The following is a 21865-nucleotide window of genomic DNA, read 5'->3' as shown; positions in this document are numbered from 1 at the left end:
TCAGAGGAGTGGAGCTGTCTTCATCCTGGAGCTTTAGGCTCTTTTAGATATGATGGGCCCAAGCCACTGAGCACCTGGAAGATAAAGTACCTAGACTGTGAGTTCTTTGGAGGCAGGGACTGTCTTTTTGTTCTGTTTGTACAGCACATAGTACAATGAGGTCCTGGGCCATGAGGCTCTGACATCCTACAGTAATACACATAATCAAAAATTAATCACTAAGACCTTGAGCTTGACTCACTCTTCTCTGGGAAGCCAGCGTAGAAAGCAGAGGACAGGTTTGATGTGCTTGCAATAGGCGGTGCTGCTGAAGAGATGGGCGGCAGCAATTGGTACTATCTGGAGTTTCCAAAGTGCTGAAGGCTTCATGCCTGGGTATATTGCACTGCTTAGCCAGTTTTAGCAATGGTGGGAAATCTGATGGTCAGTTTCACCATTCCCCCTCTATTGTTAGTTTTCATTTCCCTACTGTCTTCCACACAGCCCCAGGGAGAGAACAAACGCTTAACAATAGAACATCTGGTTGTTAAACCACCAATGTTGGAGACTTGGAAGCAGGTGAACCTTCTGAAACTACTGTGAATTCATTTTTAAAAACTGATCGGACTTCAAGGTGGCAGTATCCCTTTACACTCACCCCTCCTCCCTGCCCATATAAAGAAATGTTCAAACATAGCATTGCTAGTAACTTCCTTTTGTGATTCTTTGTTTGTGATGTAAATCGTTTGCAAGCAGAGGATAATGGCCACCAGATCTGATCCGTGTGGAACAGAGGAATGTTTAGGGGTAACAGTTTCAAATGCTCCTAAGTGACATTAGAAGCTAAGCCCCATTTTCAAAAGTGACTTAGGCTCAGGTCCTCAGAGGTATTTAGACTCCTAACTTCCATAGATTCCAAGGCCAGAAGGGACCACTGTGATCATCTACTCTGACCTCCTGCATAATTAGGTGCCAACTGGCTTAGGTGTCTCTGAAAATCCCACTAGGTGCCTATTTTAAGGTGCCTACATACTTTTAAAAATCTAGCCCTAATAGCCAATGGCCCAGGTCCTCAAAAGTGATTAGATGTCTCACTTCTTGAAATTGATGGCAGTTAGATGCCGTAAATACCTTTCAGGATCTGGGCATAAGTCACTTTTGAAAATGGGTTTTAGGCTCCTTAGTCATGGAAGTGCTTTTGAAAATGTTACCCTGGTTCTAAGATGAGGAACAGCTCCCTGGTAAGGATGTAATGAGGGACAGTCGACTTTGAGAGGTATGCTGCTTAGTTAAGGCATCAGGGAATATCTATCTGGATGCCTGTAGTTTGAATACACACACTACAAAACACAGTTGCATACCAAAAATATCCCTTGCTTAAGAGTATTCTTTTAACAGCTGATTGCTAAAATAGGGTTAGCATCCCAAGCTCTAGAGGAAATAAGGGCCCGCTCCAGTTTCCATTGAAGGGAATGGGAATCTGTCCATTGATTTGAGTAGGAGTTGGATCAGTCCTGAAATGCTTTACAGAGTTTTTGTAAAGATTAGTTAACAGCTTATTATGGCATTCTACCCTTGGCGTGGCTGGGGCTGACTTATTTCACCCATATGATTCTTTCACACCATGTTGAGCCAAACTCTGCATTGCCCTGCCCGACTCTGCTGATTGCAAAGCATGTAAGGCAGCTGGCAATATTCCTTTTGAGAGGTGAACTGCAATGATCTGGAGATGGGCTGATGGGCAGAAACTTCCCACGTTTGGAGTGCACTCTGCCATTCTCCTGCCCTGCTTCAGTGAAACTGCCACCGCATTTGTTGTTATGGTTGCAAACATTATTTTTATACCCCTCAACCAGAAACCAACCTGGAGCTGCACTCCTGGGTGTGTGTGACTGGGTGTGTGTGCAGGTGATCTAGCAAATTAGGAGAGGGTGAGAGAAAAGCAGAGACGCTGGAAATTTTTGCACTGGAGATCATAATCCAGAATCAAAAGCCTCTGCTCTCAGCTCTGAGGCTGTGCTTTAAGGCACTGCTCGGTTGCCCCCTCTGGAGAGTGCAGGGGTGGGGGTCAGATCTTTGCATTTGCAAAGTGTAATGGGGGGGGGGAATGAAAGCAACCGCCAACATTGCAAAGCAGGTGGATAGCAGCGCGTGAGCGAGCGCTGGGGAGAGGATGCACAGGAGGAGAAAGGCAGCAGCGCTGGCAGCCGGCTCGGAGGCACAGCTGCTTCTGTGAAATCCACCGCACTCCTCCCCGTGCATGCAGCCTGCGAACAAAGGAACCCAGCGGCGGGGGGTGCATCCGAGCCGGAGCCTTGCCCTGCAAGCTGCATCTCAGCCCCGCCGAGCAGGGCTCTTCCCCCCGCCCCCTCTCAGCGCTGGGAAGGAAGGGAAGGCGGATCGGGCTCAAGATGGCTTTAGCCCGGCTCTGCGCCCTGCTTGCCTGCTGCTGCTGGCTCCCGGCTGCCGCTGCCGGGGCCGCGGAGGCGGACGGGGACCCGTCCAAGGAGCTGGAGTGCAAGCTCAAGAGCATCACGGTGTCGGCGCTGCCCTTCCTGCGGGAGAACGACCTGAGCATCATGCACAGCCCCTCGGCCTCGGAGCCCAAGCTGCTCTTCTCGGTGCGCAACGACTTCCCCGGGGAGATGGTGGTGGTGGATGATCTGGAGAACACCGAGCTGCCCTACTTTGTGCTGGGTGAGTACTGGGGCTGCCAGCGCCCCCCCCCCATAGTGACAGGCAGGGCCCCTCCTGCATGCAGCAGCCACGCACCCTGCACCCCCAGATAGTGACAGGCAGGGCCCCTCCTGCACGCAGCAGCCATGCACCTGGTCTGGACAGCAGGCAGCACCCCCAAATAGCCACATGGGCAGCACCCATGCATCCTGTGCCTCCAGAGGGCCACATGCACGGCCTTTCCTGCACAAAGCAGTCATGCACCCCTAGCCAGCAGGCTGCACCCCCACAGCCACGTGCACATCCTCTTGTATCCAGCAGCCATGCATCCTGCAGCCCCACATGGACATCCCTTCTGGCATGCAGCCATGCACCCAGCCTGCACCCCCAAATGGCCACATCCATGTGACCTCTTGCATGTGTCATTCATATTAATTCAGCCAAAAGCTTCACCCACACTGCTACTCCTCCACATTGTACCATGCAGGCTATTGTGCCCTCTGAATAACACTCCTCTTCCTCCAGGTAGCTACATTCAGGTTAGAGTGGTTTCTATTATATATTCAACTAACCAGATTCATTCCTCTTGTAACATGGTGGAAAAGTATCCACAGGCACCTCATTTCCCATCCAGGCTTTTGTCTCTGTGTTCTCTTTGCACCCAAATACTGTGTATGCACATGCGCAGCCCTCATGCAAGACTCCCATATCCATCCACACGGTTGCATGCTCTCTATTCCATATCCGTGCTCTGGCCAAAGAGTTCTATGCACTTTACCTACTACAAGCGGAATTCATCTGTCAATATCTATTGATTTCCAGGGGCCTAATGCTGGTCTTATTTATACACTGGTGTATAACCTGTATCTCCATTGACTCCAATGGATTTACTCCTGATTTATGCTGGTGGGAGATATGACTTAGGCCTTGGCTTTGTATATCCTATGTGTGCTTCCTGCCATGCTAATGCAACCACTTACACTTTGCTTCCTGCATGCCAGGCCGAATTTGCCTGTCCATGTAATCTGTTTCATTCGCTTTATGAAACCCCTCCAGAATGCCCCACTCCCATCACCTCCTGCATGTAAAACTCACCCACTCAGTACAACTATGGTATCATCTTTATTACAGGCATCAGATTCCAGACATCTACATGTCCCTTGCCTCCTGCCTGCAAAACTCACCCATCCATCAAAACTTCAGTATCAGCTTTGTCACGTGCTCCCACTTGCACCTTGCCTCCTGCATGCAAAATACACCCAGCCTGCAAAACAGCGGCATCATCTTTCTGATGCCTGCGTCCAAGCAGCCACCCACAGCTCCCCTTCCTTATGTCAAGTTCACTTGTCCAATGATGCTACAGCATGGTGTGTATCGCCCCTCCCCCATGTATCTATCACCTTCCAAAACAGAGGTGCATGGACGTACATTTTTGCATATGCTTTGTCTGCCACTCCAGAGTTCTCTATCCTCTTTAATAGTCTTCCCCAGTCCAGAAAAAATATGGCCACACACATGCTGCATGCAGGATTAGTATATTGATCCAGCTTGGCTGTGTCCTTCTCATTACAGTCTTTCTCTCCACACCTAGGAGATCCATTTCTTGCATGCAGAACTCCTCCATCCAGCCAAGCTGCTGAAGCCATGTAGGGGGAAGAGAATGGGTGGGAGGGGTTGATGGGCAGAAGAATACACTCCTGTAGATTTGACACTGGTTGCAGCGTTCTTTGATGATGGAGATGGGATGAATGTGAGTGGCAATTCCTAATCCTTGAGGTCTGGAGAGATGCCTGTTATGTGGGGATACAGTGCAGCCCCACAGCACTCATTAGTGGAGTTCTGGCCCATCTGGTGCTGAAATGGAAGCGCTGGGGTAATTCCTGCTTTGTATAATGTTTCTGAATACAGCGTTAGGCAGCTGAGGTTGCTCAATGGTGCCTTTGTAAAGATGTGTTACTATGCAGGTGATGCATTTGGAGCTATGGAATGTGTGTGCCAGGGGCTGGGGGAGGCTGGATCTGTGTCATGCACACGGTGAGCATGCCCAGTGCATTGTGCTGGAAATGCTGTATGCACAGTGCTTCAAAGGAAGCCTGGGAGAGCGGGATGTCAAATGTCAATGTGGCCACCCCGCCCCCGTTTCAACACCCAAAAGCCTTTCCTATAGGCTGGCATCTACAACGCAGGATCTTGTGTGCACGGCCCAAGCACAGAAACCAGCAGCTGTGCACTGGGCACCTCCGTGCAATGCTGCTGCCGGCTGCAGAAAGGCCTAATGGGGTTGCCATGGCAACTTGCAGCAGCAGCCACCGCCTGTGCTAGCTGGGCGAGCAATCACATGGCGCCAAGTCCACCCTTGGTGTAACTCAGTGGGGTTACACCAGGGGAAACTGCTATGGGCCGTTGTTGTGAGCACCTTATGGCTTCTCCTCCGGCCTCCCGTTCGCACATACTGACACGCAGGTTCATCGGGATCTGCCATTCTCTATCCTGGGAGGGGGTGTGTGTGTGTCCGGCGGAATCTTGAAATCGACTGTAGTCCTACAGGGTGTTTAGTGCATATGCCAAACCTCTGCAGGGGCTCTGGAACAATTTATGTAGTGTGGGTGCTGAGAGCCACTGAACCAAACTGTAAACCCTGTATGTGATGGAAACCACTTCAGTTCCAGCACCTAGGAGCCTTTGTGAAATCGGGAGCCACACGAACAGGTTGATGTGTAGCCATTGTGCCTTGGTGTTTGTTTACTGTAGGCCTGAAGGACTCCCGTCAGGGATCAGGGCCCTTCTGAGCAAGGCACGGGATAAGCAGTCACTGCCCCAGAGAACTTGCAGACTCCAATTCTGAAAATAGATGGCAGATGAATGAACAGGGCTGGGAGAGCAAAGTAACAGAAGAGAGAGGTGCGTCTGCCTATGACAGGACTCCCAGGGGTCTCAGTAGCCACACATAGTCACTGGCCTTGCCAAGGCATCCAAGCAGAGGTAGGTTTTAAGGAGGGATTGAAGAGAGAGTAAGGGGGAGGCTTTGCGAATTGTGGCCTGCAGGGCGTTCGTTCCCATGTGTGGAGGGAGGCATGAGAGAAAGCGTGGGGGCGTCTGTGAGAAAATCAAGCGAGTGGGTAGTAGAGGCTGGCGTTGGCAGAGTGATTGGGGAGGGAGGGGTCAGCGTTGCCCTAAGAAATCAGATCCCCAGATGGTGAGCGTTGGGTTAGAAGGCAATGGCGCGACGTGGTGAGGTGCTGGCCCTAGATTTGAAAGTTAGGGTGGGGCTCAATGGTGGAGGGCCTTGAAGGCAGAGGCCAGAAGAAGCTTTTTCTTCATGTGGTTTCCTCTTCCATGCTGCAATGCCTCTTGGCTAGAAGGAGGAGATCATCCCGATGTAACTCCGGCCCCTCCGGCAGTTTGACCCATCCAGGCATGGGTTGCTTCGTAGACACTGCTCTGTGCTGCCCTGTGTTTGTTTTAGACAGTAAGCTCTGTGTTTTCTGCTGTGTCTGTACAGTGCTGAGCACGTTAGCAGTGCTCAATAAATCACCACCACCCCCATTATTGTGTCTGCAGAGTAATGGCAATGTTGCCTCCTGGTGGCTTCATAGGGGAGAGTCAAGGCTCGGCCCCTTGGAAAATCAGCCTCCTTTCAGCTGTTTCAAATTGATTACCCCAAAATGGTGTCCCTCAAAATCAAGGCCTACTTTTGAACTTTCTGGCCTAAGTTTCTTGGGGGTAGGCTACCCCTCATTCCACCAGTTCCCTTCTGGGGTATCAGTAAGTGGCAGAAAAGGGCCTGAGAAGATAGTGTTTGCAAGGGTCTGTCTACTGGAGATTTGTGCTCAGGAGTTAACAGCAAGAACTGGGTGAAACTCAATGGCCTGTGTATGCATGAGGTTCCGCTGGATGATCACAGTGATGTCTTCAGGCCTTAAAATTGAGGCCTTTCTGAATCATGGGATAGGATTAGTAAATCTCACCTTGGTTGAGTAGACTGGGCAGCTAAATGGCAATGGCACCATTCTTGGCCTGAAACATACCTATTCGGGGTCGTGAGTGTGATGTAGGAAGAGTGGTACCTCTCTGGTAATGTGACTTATTGGGTTGTGTTTACATGAGCTTTCACTCTTTCCTACTGGAATGTTGACAGCTCTTCTTATAATGTACCAGGATTGAACATGACACTAGCCTGAGCTTTGCTACTTGCCTTATTCTATCTTCTGCCAAGTGCCAAAAATGCAGTTCTAGAGCAAGGGGTGGCTGACCCCATCCAAGCTTTCAAATATGCTGAACTCTTAGAGGCTGGCTGCTAAGATCATGTTGAAGTGGGGTGGGACGGAAGATGGTAATCAGATTGATGTGATTTTAAGGTCAAGTATGTCACGGGCTCTAGGGTTAGGAACACTTCGGAGGACAGAAGGACTTCAGGAGCCATGGACTTCTCCAAGCCCTGGTCTTGCACCAGTAATCAGAAGGGGAAAAAATATTAACCTTTGGTACCACATGCACAATAGTGTGAAGATAATCTTGTGAGCAGTGAAGCAGGGCGGGAGTTGGCTGCATCATTGGTGGCTGGGTTCATATTCAAAACTGGGATAACTGCAACATATGACATATGGAGGCTGGGGGCTTTTTCCACAATCATCATGAAATCCCTGTCATTGGAACTATTCTGGGTGGGGAATAATATGGTGAATGGGGCTTGGATGAAGCCAATGACAGTCAAGTGTTTCTTGCTGTGAGGCATTATTTGCTGGTGAGATCACTTCAATCCAGACAGAGCTGGCTGCCCCAGATGCAGTGAAGTTGTTTCTTGAGGGGACAAATACAGAGGGACAGAATCTCAGCTGGCATAAGTTGCTGTTGGTCCTTTGAAGTCAGTATGCTGACTTGCACCAACTGAGGATCAGGCCCCAAATCTCTGCTTGAGTGTCAGTTGCTGGTGCTCATTGGTGTGCTGGACACTCTGTATGTTACAACACGTGATTTTATCCACGTCTTGCTTGTCTGGTGACCAAAGTCAACAGGGAGATAGATGTTGGGGCGGCAGTTGGAGTGGATTGTCAATGCCCGAATGATGCCAGCTTCTCCCAGAGGAGGGATTGGCTGGTACTTGCTCAAGAAGAAAACCATCTCTTGACACTGACCCTGTCTACGTACAGTTATCACTCTTTTGAATCTCCCTTGTGAGTGGGTGGAAGATTGCTGGGAAGAAGCAGAGTGAGAGGCAGTATTAGAGGCAGTATGGCACAGTAGATAGGGCACTGTGCTAAGAACCAGTGATTTACCTCTCCGCCAGCTGCTTCAGGTGCCCAAAACAATGCGCTTGCACTGCTGGGGAGAGGTGCGTGACTGCTCTTGCAGCTTCCCTTTGCTTCCCTGTTAGAAAGTAATTTTTCTGTTGGGAAGCAAAGAAATCTGCACGTAGAATTCATGTCCCCCACAGAATTCAGGCCCAGTATTATCAGAATTACTATTTAGTTGGGAGCCCCGATGTGCACAGTTGCAAGACTCTCAATATATTTATAATAATTTTATTAATAAAGTTAGCAAATTCACAAACACTCTACCCCAATAAGGCAGGTAGAGATGATACAGAATGAGCTGAGCATCCTATACTTACACCATCCCTTGCAAAACAACCTGATGAGTTAGTTATCTTCTGCCTTGCCAACATCACCATCACCAGTGGTCGTCATCCTGGCATCTCCCAAGAGCTACATCTCTTTCTCTCTAAGCACACAGGCTGGGATGTAACTTTTATAATGTGTTACGCTGATGCTACTATGTCTAACAATATTCAGTTGGGGTTTCAGTCCCTTTCCTTATTTGTATGTCCTTGCCCTACTAATGTTGGGGTGCCTTCTCCCATAGGTTATTAATCCTTTTGCCTCAAGCTTATTGGTATATATGTCAGTTAGTTACCATGGCATTCTTGTGGTCAGTCAGCTGCTATAAACTAGCATCTTGTGATTACCTACCAGCAGTTAGTCGTTACAGCATCTGTCTTTTGATATCTTATGCTCTAGGGCAGTGGTTCTCAACCTTTTTGGGCTCAGGACCCATTTGTAAATGTTTATGGCCTGTCACGACCCAGTAAATAGTCTGGGGGTGGAGGCCCTGGGGTGGCTTGGGTCCAGATTGGGTCCTGCCCAGCACTCACCCCACAGAGGCGGCTCCTGCAGCTCCTCTGCTGTGGGGCTGGCTGGGCTTGGCTCTCTGCTCTGGGCGTTACAACCTCCAGGGTTGCAGTGTCACTCAGGATAGGCCCTGTCCCCATGACTGGACCAAATGTGTGTGAGTGGAGTTGTGACCTGGCTTATGGGGTTGCAGTTCTACTCACTGAAATCCGGTCTACCTGGACTCCCGTCGTCATGGCAGCTGGGCCAAACCTGAGTGATGCTGGGACCCCAGAGGTTTCAGTGCCTGGAACAGGGAGGCGAGCCCAGCCAGCCCTGTGGGACAGGAGCTGCTATGCAATCCTTTGAAACATGCTGGCAACCCAGTTTTGGATCCTGACTCACAAGTTGAGAACCCCTGTAGGGCAACTCTTGGTTAACTACTTATGCTAAGGCTTTTGGGGCCTTATACCTTAATTAGTTTGGCTAAGCTGTTGTCTTACAGGCCTTGAGGCCTTCTACCTGTGCCTCATCTAGCAAATACCTATACCTATAAGCTACACAATCCCGGGGTCTTGCTGGCTCCCTGGCTGTTACTGGATTCCCAGGGGATAGCAGTTGCCTGGAGTGCTTTATACTAGCTGTGCTTGGCAAGGATGTTGCATCCTTGTTTGAACATCAGGGCAGTAAGCGACGCCTGTGTCACCTTGAGGTGGGGTCACTGCAACATGCTTAACACAGGGATCCCCCTCAAAACCATCTGGGCTTTGAGGCTAGTGCAGACCGAGCTGGCCTGTTTGTTAAGCTAGGCTTGGTGCAGAGAACACATTACTCCTGTGCTCTGCGCTGGGTGTTGGTTCTGACCCATACAGCCTTCAGGGGCTTAGGTCATGGGTATTTCACAGATGGCCTCTCTCTTGCTGTACTGTGCTGTTACGATCATCCAAGGCACTGATATTAACAGTTCTCTCTTGGGAGGGCAAGGGCAGCATTCTTGCTGAGGGCTCTTTTGGTGTTAACTCACTGCCCATCTAGTTTGGTGACCTTCAGGGGACACTGTATGAGTAATCTGTTATCCCATGCTTTAGATTGGAGTCATAATGGGTCATATTGAAGGATGAACTGTGAGGCTGGAGGGAGGTTACTAATGGAGTTCCTCAGGGATCGGTCTGGGGACCAATCTTATTTAACATTTTCATTCAGGACCTTGACACAAAAAATGGGAGTGTGCTAATAAAATTTGCAGATGACACAAATTTGGGAGGGATTGCCAATATTGAGGAGGACCAGAATATCATACAAGAAGATCTGGACAATCTTGAAAAGTGGAGTAATAGAAATGGCATGAAATTTAAAAATGCAAGGCCATGTACTTAGGAACTGTCAAGGCTGATTCCCCACTCTGGCACTTGGATTGCAGAAGGTGGGGGCCCGCAAGGATTTTAAAAATTAATACTGGCCACTCCAGGCTTGTATTCAACTCCCAAGGTTACAGCTTTTCTCTGACCTGGCTTGGTAAACGCTGCCACCACCCAAATGCAAACCCCTTTTTTGGATCCCAGGAAGGCACACTTGGGAATTCCTTCCTGTGGGGTACCCTCAAGTCCTTTCACACACCCCCTCCAGGGAAGAGCTGAGAAAGAAAATAAAGGAAATTAGCTGTTGCCACCAGCTAATTTAACAATGTATGCACAAACCTCTCAGGACACCAAAAATCCAATCCTGTTCTTAAAAAAGGTAAATTTTATTAAAAACAAAAAAGAAAGAAAATACATCTGGAACTTAGGCTATTGCTAGATTTTAAAAGAGCAATTCCAAAAATTAAGCACCTAAAATAGCTTTCTTGGGGGTTCAGCTTAAAGATTACAAGCAAACAAAAGCATCTGGGGTTAGCACAGAGGAGTCCCCAAGCCTTACAGAAAATAAAAGAAATAAACCTAATCGCGTCTTTCTAGACATTTCCTAATCTGCTTACATATTTGGGTCGTTCTAGGTATAATCTGATGATTTCCATACTTGGCAAAAAGCTTTTTACAGCATAGTCATAGCCCTGACTTTGCTCTGTTCCCCTGTCTCTGGAGAACAACACAGAACCCAAAGGGAAAGCGTTTTTCCCAAATTTAAAAAGGTTTAGTCTTCCCATTGGCTCTTTTAGGCAGGTGCCCACTCCCTTTTCTTTACCTGGGGGACTTTTTAACCCTTTACAGGTAAAGCAAGCAACCACCAAGAGGGACTTCATAGCTAACTGGCTGGCTGGGTATCCATAAAAGGGAGCTACCCCTCTCCCCCTTCATTTATCACAGGAACTAACAACAATGTCTGCTATAAGCTGGGGGATGTATCAGTTGGAAGTGACAGAGGAGAAGAAAGACCTGGGTGTATTGGTTGATCACAGGATGACTATGAGCTGCCAGCGTGGTGTGGCCATGAAAAAGGTTAATTCAATCCTAGGATGCATCAGGCGAGGTATTTCCAGTAGAGATAGGGAAGTGTTATTGCCATTATACAAGGTACGGGTGAGACCTCATCTGGAGTACTGTGTACAAGTCTAGTCCCCCTTGTTTAAGAAAGATGAATTCAAACTGGGACAGGTGTAGAGAAGGGCTAGTAGGATGATCCGAGGAATGGAAAACCTACTTATGAAAGGAGACTCAAAGAGTGTGGCTTGTTTAGCCTAACCAAACGAAGGCTGAGGGGAGATATGATTGCTCTCTATAAATACATCAGAAGGATAAACATTAGGAGTGAGAGGAGTTATTTAAGTTAAGGGCCTATGTTGGCACAAGAACAAATGGACATAAACCGGCCATCAACAAGTTTAGGCTTGAAATTAGATGGTTTCTAACCATCAGAGGAGTGAAGTTCTAGAACAACCTTCCAAGGGGAGCAGTGGGGCAAACAACCTACCTGGCTTCAAGACTGAGCTTGATAAGTTTATGGAGGGTATGGTATGATGAGACTGCCTACAATGGCATGGCACATCTGTAATTGCTAGTAGCAAATATCTCTAGCAGCTGGAGATGGGGCACTAGATGGGGAGGGCGCTGAGTTACTACAGTGAATTCTTGCCCAGGTGTCTGGCTGGTGGGTCTTCCCCACATGTTCAGGGTCTAACTCAAGGGTGGCCAACCTGTGGCTCTGCCCCAGGCCCCGGCCCCACTCCACTCCTTCCCCCAAGGCCCCTTCCCCTGAGTCTGCCGTGCCCTTTTTCCTCCTCATCCGCCCCCACCCCCCCAGCCTCCTGCACACCACAAAACAGCTGATCGCGGCGGGCAGGAGGTGCAGGGATGGAGGGTTAGGTGCTGATCGGTGGTGCTGCTGGTGGGTGGGAGACACTGGGGGCGGGGGGGGGGAGCTTATGGGGGGGGCTGCTGATGTATTACTGTGGCTCTTTGGCAGTGCACATTGGTAAATTCTGGCTCCTTCTCAGGCTCAGGTTGGCCACCCCAGTCTAACTGATTGCCATATTTGGAGTTGGAAGGAGTTTCTCTCCCCCACCCTCCCTGGGTCAGACTGGCAGAGACCCTGAGAGGTTTTCACCTTCCCCTGCAGCATGGAGCACAAGTCACTTGCTGGTTTGAACTAGAGTAAATGGTGCATTCTCAGTAACTTGAAGTCTTTAAACCATGGTTTGAGGAGTTCAGTAACTCAGCCAGAGGTTAGGGGTCTATTACAGGAGTGGGTGGGTGGGGTTCTGTGGCCTGTGATGTGCAGGAGGTCAGATTAAATGATCACGATGGCCCCTTCTGGTCTTAAAGTCTATTTGGGCAGTGATCATAGAGTAACACCATTGACATGAATATTTGTGATCCCATGTATTCTGCTTTATACTTAGCAATGAGCTTTGGTGTATCTGGAGGGTTATGTTTTGTTTTAGAAAATTTAATGTTGGAGAAAATTGGCAGATTGAAACCAGAGGGATGTATGTTGTGAAGAGACTTGGAAGGATTTGATTTTTATGGTGCATGTTGGTAAACGTTGATTTCATCCTAGACACACAAACTGATGGAAAATATTTTCATCAATAATAACCAAAATTTACAGATAGGCAAAGTAGGAAAAATGCTGCTTGAGAATTCAGAGTCACAATCCAGTGATTTAGACTTTTGAGTTAGGCTTGTTACAAATGGACTAGCAAATGAGTAGTACAACCAGGTAGGATTTGTTGATTTCAGGATATTTACTTTGTATATTTTGACAATTTGTGTTTAAGGGGTTTATAAAGCTTTAACTTTTTGAAGCTCAGCATCTACTCTCATTAAATAATTGACTGGCTCCCCCATAATTTTGTGCAACTGGGAAAATAAACTAGATAAATCTTGAGTAAATCTTAAAAAAAAGGCTTAAAATAAACATTGATATTATCCATCAAAATTATTAAAAAACTGAATTTTGTGTAGCCTCATTATGAACCAGCAGAGAGAGGGCATATGTGTGTACATATATATATATATATATACACATGTATGGGCTGTACTGTATTTTACTGGAACATAAATTTGTTCTTGTAGAATAATTCTGTTTACTAACTTGATCTTGGGGAAGAGCCTGTGGTTTTTCAGATGAAGGCTGTCCTGAGTTGATGTGTGTGTGAAATTTTTCAGAGTTGATTTGCTGGGGTTCAGGTGACAGCTGGTGGTGTGTGTGTGTGTGTGTGTGTGTGTGTGATTCTCATCTGCCTGGATTCGCAGCCCTTGAGGTTAGCTTTGAGTTTCAGGTTCAAACAAGCCCAAGAACTTGAAAGCCAACTGCCTTTGAAACTGATGAGTTTGCAACAAAAGAATGGAAAAGTCTTGGGTATTTAACAGAGGAGAGGGGCTAGGAAGAGAAAGGAGAGAGGCCTTTATGCGGGAAAGAACTGGGAGGGTGTCCACAGCATTCCGGAGAAGAGTCAGAAATTGTGCGTGCTCAGCTGTGTGGTGAGAGGGTCCTACCCATCCAGGCTTATAAATAAATACGGTGAGTGGAGGGAGTAGTCATTGCAGCTCTGACAGTGACACCAGGGACATTTAGAACCCTGCTCACTGCTTATCCGTGTGAGTTGATGAATGATGTTAGAGGTGCAGACCATAAAGCGACGCCTGAACAGCCTCCTGGACTCCTAGCCTGCGTTCGGTGCACCACACCAGGCCAGTCTGCAGAACCGAGTGAGCTGCGTGGCCTGCTATGTCCTGCAGAACTTTGAAGGTCACTTAACTAACACGTGTGACACTGCTCCACCCTCTTGTTCTGTTCATCCCTGGATGATGTAGACCCTGCAGGAAGAGGATAGCTATGTGGTTACTGCATTAGACTAGGATTCGGGAGCTCTGAGTTCATTTCCCAGCTATGCCCCAGACTCCCTGTTTGACTTGGGCAAGCACTCAGTCTCTGTGCCTTGGATTGCCATCTGTAAAATGGGGGTGATGATATTTCCTTTCGCCCCCTCTTTTCACTCTTCTCTATGTAGGTGGGAAGCTTTTGGGGGCAGGCACTCTCTTACTGTATGCACCCAGTACCCGGCTCGGCAGGAGTCTGAGCTCTGTTAGGGCCTCAGAGCTACTGTAATAGAAGTAATAATAATAGTGGTGAGTGGATGGTTGGGCGTGTGTGTTACAGTTCAATCAAAATCCATTCTGCAGCCAGAGCATGGGAAATTGTCACTCAGTCTTGTTGACAGCTGTTTCTTTCCCCAATTTATTCTGCGCGCCGTCACTACCCTCTAGCTGTCTGTGCAATAAAAGATGCATTTAGAAGCGTACATCACAGGAAGATGACCATGTAGCCTAGGTGTGCAAGGCTGCTCAGCTGGGCTATTATGAGCGGTTACAGGGGCCAGCCCTGGGCACCCACAATCTTGGTGAGAGTTTCAAACGATAATACAAATGTTTTAGGCACCGTTTGAAAACTATTTTGAGGGAGTGTTGGGGGCTGGGATTGAGGGGTCCTGTGTTCAATTCCTGGCTGTGCCACACATTTCTTCTGTGAACGTGAGCAAATCGTTTGTCTGTGTCTCAGTTTTCCATCAATAAATGGGGACAGTTCTTTTTATTTCCTAACTTTTGTCTGGCTTATCTGTTTAGACTGTGTGTACATCGACACACACACCAGCTCTAGCTCCGATTGAGCTAGTGTGCAGTGTAGCTGCGGCAGCACGACCAGCGGAAGGGGCTGGCCGTGCTGGGAATGAGCCTGTGGCCTGGTCTACACTACGAGTTTAGGTCGAATTTAGCAGCGTTAAATCGAATTAAGCCTGGACACGTTCACACGGCTAAATCCCTTTTTTCGACTTAAAGGGCCCTTTAAACCGGTTTCTTTACTCCACCTCCGACGAGGGGATTAGCGATAAAATCAGCCTTAGCGGGTCGGAATTGGGGTAGTGTGAACGGAATTCGACATTATTGGCCTCCGGGAGCTATCCCACAGTGCTTCATTGTGACCGCTCTGGACAGCACTCTCAACTCAGATGCACTGACCAGGTAGACAGGAAAAGCCCCGCGAAGGTTTGAATTTCATTTCCAGTTTGCCCAGCGTGGAGAGCACAGGTGACCACGCAGAGCTCATCAGCACAGGTAACCGTGATGGAGTCCCAGGATCGCAAAAGAGCTCCATCATGGACCGAACGGGAGGTACGGGATCTGCTCGCCATATGGGGAGAAGAATCAGCGCTTGCTGAATTCCGTAGCAGTAAACGAAATGGCAAAATATTAGAAAAGGTCTCCAAGGCCATGAAGGACAGAGGCCATAACAGGGACGCACAGCAGTGCCGTGTGAAAATTAAGGAGCTAAGGCAAGCCTACCACAAAGCCAGAGAGGCAAACGGAAGGTCCGGGGCAGAGCTGCAAACATGCCGCATCTATGCGGAGCTGCATGCGATGCTAGGGGGTGCAGCCACCACTACCCCAACCGTGTGCTTTGACTCCATCAATGGAGAGTCACGCAACAGGGAAGCAGGTTCGGGGTATGAGGAAGATGAGGATGAAGACAATGAAGATATCTCACAGCAAGGAAGCGGAGAAACCGGTTTCCCCAACAGCCAGGATATGTTTATCACCCTGGACCTGGAACCAGTAACCCCCGAACTCACCCAAGGCGTGCTCCCAGACCCTGAGGGCACACAAGGGATCTCTGGTGAGTGTACCTTTGTAAATATTACACATGGTTTAAAAGCAAGCGTGTTTAATGATTAATTTGCCCTGCCAATCGCGGCCAGTACAGCTACTGGAAAAGTCTGTTAACATGTATGGGGATGGAGTGGAAATCCTCCAGGGACATCTCCAGAAAGCTCTCCTTCATGTACTCCCAAAGCCTTTGCAAAAGGTTTCTGGGGAGGGCTGCCTTATCCCGTCCGCCATGGTAGGACACTTTACCACGCCAGCCAGTAGCACGTAGTCTGGAATCATTGCATAAAGCATGGCAGCGTATGGTCCCGGTGTTTGCTGGCATGCAGACAACATCCATTCCTTATCGGTCTTTGTTATCCTCAGGAGAGTGATATCATTCACGGTCACCTGGTTGAAATGGGGCGATTTTATTAAGGGGACATTCAGAGGTGCCCGTTCCTGCTCTGCTGAACAGAAATGTTCCCCGCTGTTAGCCACGTGGTGGGGGGGGAGGGGTGAAGTGATCATCCCTGAGAATTGGGTGTGCGGGAGGAGGGGGGTTAGTTGGGTTTGTGCTGCATGTTAACCCAAAAACCGCAGCCCCTCCTTTTACATTGCAAACCCATTTTAAATGGCCAACCCAACGGGTGCTTGGTATGGGAAATGAGGACGCTACTGTTTGAAACCATTCCCACATGTTAAGAAGGTTAAAAAAGCCAAAAGACTGTGGCTTACCATGGCTGCCTGCAAGCCGAAATCTGTTGCCTGGCACTGCGTGAGTGATCTCTCACACCAAACCGGCAGGCCCTCAATATAAGAGGAAAAATGCGACCTTGTAACGAAAGCACATGTGCTGTGTAATGTGAACAGCAAAATGTAACAGGAAAGAGTTTACCCATTGTTCTCTAAAATGTGTCTTTTCTTAACCACCTCTCCCTTCTCCTCCACCACCTGCAAATGTTTCTCCTTCGCAAAGGCTAGCGAAGATTAGAAGGAGAAAACGGCGGACTCGGGATGATATGTTCTCGGAGCTCCAGATGTCCTCCCACGCTGAAAGAGCACAGCAGAATGCATGGAGGTAGTCAATGACTGACTACAGAAAAGCACAATATGAACGAGAGGAGAGGTGGCGGGCTGAATCACGGGCTGAAAATGATAGGTGGGGTCAGCTTGTAGACAGAAGGCAAGAGTCGATGCTCTGGCTACTGGAGCATCAAACTGATATGCTCCAGCGTATGGTTGAGCTGCAGGAAAGGCAGCAGGAGCAGAGACCGCCGCTACAGCCCCTGTGTAACCAACAGCCCTCCTCCCCAAGTCCCATTGCCTCCTCACCCAGACGCCCAAGAACATGGTGGGGGGGCCTCCGGCCACCCAGTCACGCCACCCCAGATGATTGCCCGAGCATGGGAAGGCTGGCCTTCAATAAGTGCTAAAGTTTTAAAGTTTTAAACTGCAGTGTGTCCTTTTCCTTCCCTCCTCCCCCACCCCTCCCGGGCTACCTTGGCAATTATCCCCCTAGTTGTGTGATGAATTAATAAAGATTGCATGAATGAGAAGTAACAATGACTTTATTGCCTCTGCAAGCGGTGCTCGAAGGGGGGAGGGGAGGGTGTGGTGGTTGGTTTACAGGGAAGTTGAGTGAACCGGGTGGGGGGGGGTGGAGGGTTCATCAAGGAGAAACAAACAGAAGTTTCACACCGTAGCCTGGCCAGTCACAAAACTGGTTTTCAAAGCTTCTCTGATGCGCACCGCGCCCTGCTGCACTCTTCTAACCGCCCTGGTGTCTGGCTGCGCGTAATCAGTGGCCAGGCGATTTGCCTCAACCTCCCACCCCGCCATAAATGTCTCCCCCTTACTCTCACAGATATTGTGGAGCGCACAGCAAGCAGCAATAACAATGGGGATATTCTTTTCGCTGAGGTCTGAGTGAGTCAGTAAGCTGCGCCAGCGCGCTTTTAAACGTCCAAATGCACATTCCACCACCATTCGGCACTTGCTCAGCCTATAGTTGAACAGGTCCTGACTACTGTCCAGGCTGCCTGTGTACGGCTTCATGAGCCATGGCATTAAGGGGTAGGCTGGATCCCCAAGGATCACGATAGGCATTTCAACATCCCCAACGGTTATTTTCTGGTCCGGGAAGAAAGTCCCTTCCTCCAGCTTTCGAAACAGACCAGAGTGCCTGAATACGCGAGCATCATGTACCTTTCCCGGCCATCCCACGTTGATGTCAGTGAAACGTCCCTTGTGATCCACCAGGGCTTGCAGCAGCATTGAAAAGTACCCCTTGCGGTTTATGTACTCGGTGGCTTGGTGCTCCGGTGACAAGACAGGGATATGGGTTCCATCTATCGCCCCACCACAGTTTGGGAATCCCATTGCAGCAAAGCCATCCACTATGGCCTGCACGTTTCCCAGAGTCACTACCCGTGATATCACCAGGTCTTTCATTGCCCTGGCAACTTGGATCACAGCAGCCCCCACAGTAGATTTGCCCACTCCAAATTGATTCCCGACTGACCGGTAGCTGTCTGGCGTTGCAAGCTTCCACAGGGCTATCGCCACTCGCTTCTCAACTGTGAGGGCTGCTCTCATCCTGGTATTCTGGCGCTTCAGGGCAGGGGAAAGCAAGTCACAAAGTTCCATGAAAGTGCCCTTACACATGCGAAAGTTTCACAGCCACTGGGAATCGTCCCACACCTGCAGTACGATGCGGTCCCACCAGTCTGTGATTGTTTCCCGGGCCCAGAATCAACGTTCCACGGCATGAACCTGCCCCAGTAACACCATGATTTGCACATTGCTGGGGCCTGTACTTTGTGAGAGGTTTATGTCCATGTCAATTTCCTCATCAATCTCGTCACCGCGCTGCAATCGCCTCCTCGGCTGGTCCTGGTTTTGCTTTGGCATGTCCTGGCTCTGCATATACTCCAGGACAATGCGCGTGGTGTTCATAGTGCTCATAATTGCTGCGGTGATCTGAGCGGGCTCCATGATCCCAGTGCTATGGCGTCTGGTCTGAAAAAAGGCGCAAAACTAGTATCTGATGGAAGGAGGGAGGGGCGAGTGACGACATGGCTTACAGGTACAGGGAATTAAAATCAACAAAGGTGGCTGTGCATCAGGGAGAAACACAAACAACTGTCACACAGAATGGCCCCTCCAAAGATTGAACTCAAAACCCTGGGTTTAGCAGGCCGTTGATTTCACGGAGAGAGGGGGAAGCAAATGAATACATCTATTTTTTACATCTTAAGCTGGCAGCAAACGGTGCAACATGACTGATAGCCCTCGGCATCTTCTGGGTGCTTGGCAGAAGATACTGTACTACGACTGCTAGCCATCATCGTCAAGACGGTTCAATAGGATGCCGGCAGGACTGAGTCTCCAGGAGACAAAGCATGTTTGTCCAGGTGCCTCTGATTGAACTGGAGTACGACGACGACGGATACCAGTCGTAATATACCATCTACTGCCAAAAGGCAATTAGCTGCTGCTGTGTAGCAATGCAGTACCATGTCTGCCGGCACCCAGATGACATATGGTGACGCTGAGCTGAGCTGAGCGGGCTCCATGCTTGCCATGGTATGTTGTCTGCACAGGTAACCCAGGTAAAAAGGCGCCAATCGATTGTCTGCTGTTGCTCTGATGGAGGGGGAGGGGCCTGACGGCATGTACCCAGACCCCCCCGCGACACTGTTTTGCATCATCAGGCATTGGGATCTCAACCCAGAATTCCAATGGGCGGTGGAGACTGCGGGAACTGTGGGATAGCTACCCACAGTGCAATGCTCCGGAAGTCGACGCTAGCCTCTGTACTGTGGACGCGGTCTGCCGGCTTTATGCACTTAGAGCATTTTATGTGGGGACACACACAATTGACTGTATAAAACCGATATCTATAAAACAGGCTTCTATAAATTCGACCTAATTTCGTAGTGTAGACATACCCTGTCTGATCTCCTAGGTATGTACTCCAGTGGCTAGCTCCTCCTGCTGTTTGCGCTGCAGCTACGCGGCTGGTTTTGCTCGCTAGCTCGATCCGAGGTAGCGCAGGTATGTCTCCTTGAGGTGGAAATGACACGTCCAGCTCTGGTGCAGACATAATCCCTGCCCTGAGGAACTCACAGGGAGTCTCTTACTGTGTATTGTGGCAGAGCTCTGACCTTGTCCCCGTGGATCCTGCGCTTCTAGGTGGTATATGCTAGCCTCAGTGGCTCTCTGTGACCCTCCACGTAGCCCTTCTCTCTCTAGGGCCAGGGTTACAGTCTACTGAGCCCTTTTCATCATAAGCCAGCAAGGAGGTTGGTGAGAGAATTCCCACAGTCTCTGTTGTCCCTAGGGCTTGTTTTAGAACAGTTTAGCCTCCTGTCCTGACAGGGGCCTGACTTCCCCTCCCAGGAGGTGTTCCTGTAGTGGTGGGTTGGGGGGAACCCGGGCCCGCCCTCTACTCCGGGTTCCGGCCCAGGGACCCTAATGGTAGCAGCTGTTGGCAGCCAACCTTTCACTGCCAGAGTTGCTACATTTCCCTGGGCCACTTCCCCACAGCTCTCCTGCTTCTCCCTTACCTTAGGGCTCCCTTATCAATAACTTGAGGGTGTCTTCATTAACCAGTCCTTCAGCCGCACTTCCTCTCCTCTGGCTCCCTGGCTCTCCTCTGCCTGACTGGAGTGAACCCTTTTTATAGTATCAGCGGGGCCTTAATTAGAGTCAGGTGGTCACATTAGCTTAATGGCCTCACCTGACTCTTTGCAGGTTAATTGGAGTCAGGTGTTCTCATTAGCCTGGAGCAGCCCCTGCTCTGGTCAGTCAGGGAACAGAAAACTGTTAATCCAGTGGCCAGTATATCTGCCTTCTGCTATTCTGCTGTACCCAACTGGCCTGGGTCTATCACAGTATGTACAGCACAATGGGGCCGTGATCTTGTCTAGTGAATGGAAATGCTATTGTAATACACACCTCATCATAGCAATATATTATTTGTATAACCTGGTCTTAGTGGGCGTGGTGCTCTGTCCCCCTCAGGGGTGGCTGGACCACAGGTAGAGATTGATGAGCCTGCCACAGCTTTGGCCAACAGAGTTGGCTCTTTTGCCTCAGGTAGCGGAAGCTTGTCCTTTAAGATCAGGAGGTTGCTGGTTCAGTGCCCACTGTCGCCAACCCATCCAGGCCTCGCCTTTGCAATGCAACAGCAGCTGGAGATCCCAGTCTTGGTTGAGACTCCATCGGGTTAGGCATCCTGTAGGAAGTGAGGCACCCCATATTGCACCGGGAAACTGGAATCCAGGCATGGGAATAAAGGGGGCGGTGAAGGCTGTTTGTTGCTGTGGGAGAGGAAGTATTTATGGAGCTGAATTCCCAGCTGGCCTCGCCAGAAAGCTTAATGACTGAAGGAGCTTCCCAGCCAGTGTCAGTGTCATTTTCCTATGTGGTCATTTCCGTGGCTCTCCAGCGTCAGCTGCATTTCCAGCGTCTCCATGGTTACAGCTCTCTGTGTTTGTGAGCGCCTGGGCACAGTCCCAGTTGTCTAAAGCAAGTTGACGAGACCCCATTGGAAGCGCCTTTAGATGGAAGAACGCAGCAGAGGCATTGGGGGTGCTCTTGCTCATTTGATGATCAGTGGGGTTGGAATTGTTTATTTCCCGCTTTGTGTGCTGTCGGGGAAAGCGGCCTAGGGCTGCGACGTGTGTGGAACAGCCTCTGCCTGTAGATTTGGATCCGGACTCCTTCAAAGTGCGGGGATGTTTTGGATCTGGAGGTTCGGCTCATCCCATTAAAGAGTTAGGGGATCTGAACTCTCTGTGCCTGGATGAAGGATTTGGGCCCATCTCATAACCATTCTGAGCTGGGCTGTTTGGAGACCTCCATTTGCCCTCGCTGGAATGCCCCTGCTTTCTGAGCACACTCTGCCAAGGACACGCATGCCAGTCTCCTAAGACAGTACGTGCATTTAGACTGGAAGCTCTTAGGGCCGTGTCTGCGCCCTTCTCAGAGGCTGTGCAGGCCCCGAGCACATGGATG

General features: G+C 49.5%; 1 protein-coding gene across 1 annotated transcript in view; it reads left to right on the top strand.

Annotated features, from left to right (window-relative positions):
- The first annotated feature begins 2390 nt into the window (after window positions 1-2390).
- LOC113407531 (astrotactin-1) overlaps window positions 2391-21865 on the top strand; it is a 218180-nt gene continuing 198705 nt past the window's right edge. The window contains exon 1 of the mRNA XM_026656141.1: window positions 2391-2676. Coding sequence (XP_026511926.1) covers window positions 2391-2676 — 286 coding nt within the window. The remainder of the gene's footprint in view (window positions 2677-21865) is intronic.

Source organism: Terrapene carolina, unplaced genomic scaffold (assembly GCF_002925995.2).
Source record: "Terrapene carolina triunguis isolate 2854851 unplaced genomic scaffold, T_m_triunguis-2.0 Scaffold212, whole genome shotgun sequence".
Lineage (NCBI taxonomy): Eukaryota > Metazoa > Chordata > Testudines > Emydidae > Terrapene > Terrapene triunguis.
This window is presented reverse-complemented; position numbering and strand designations above follow the sequence as displayed.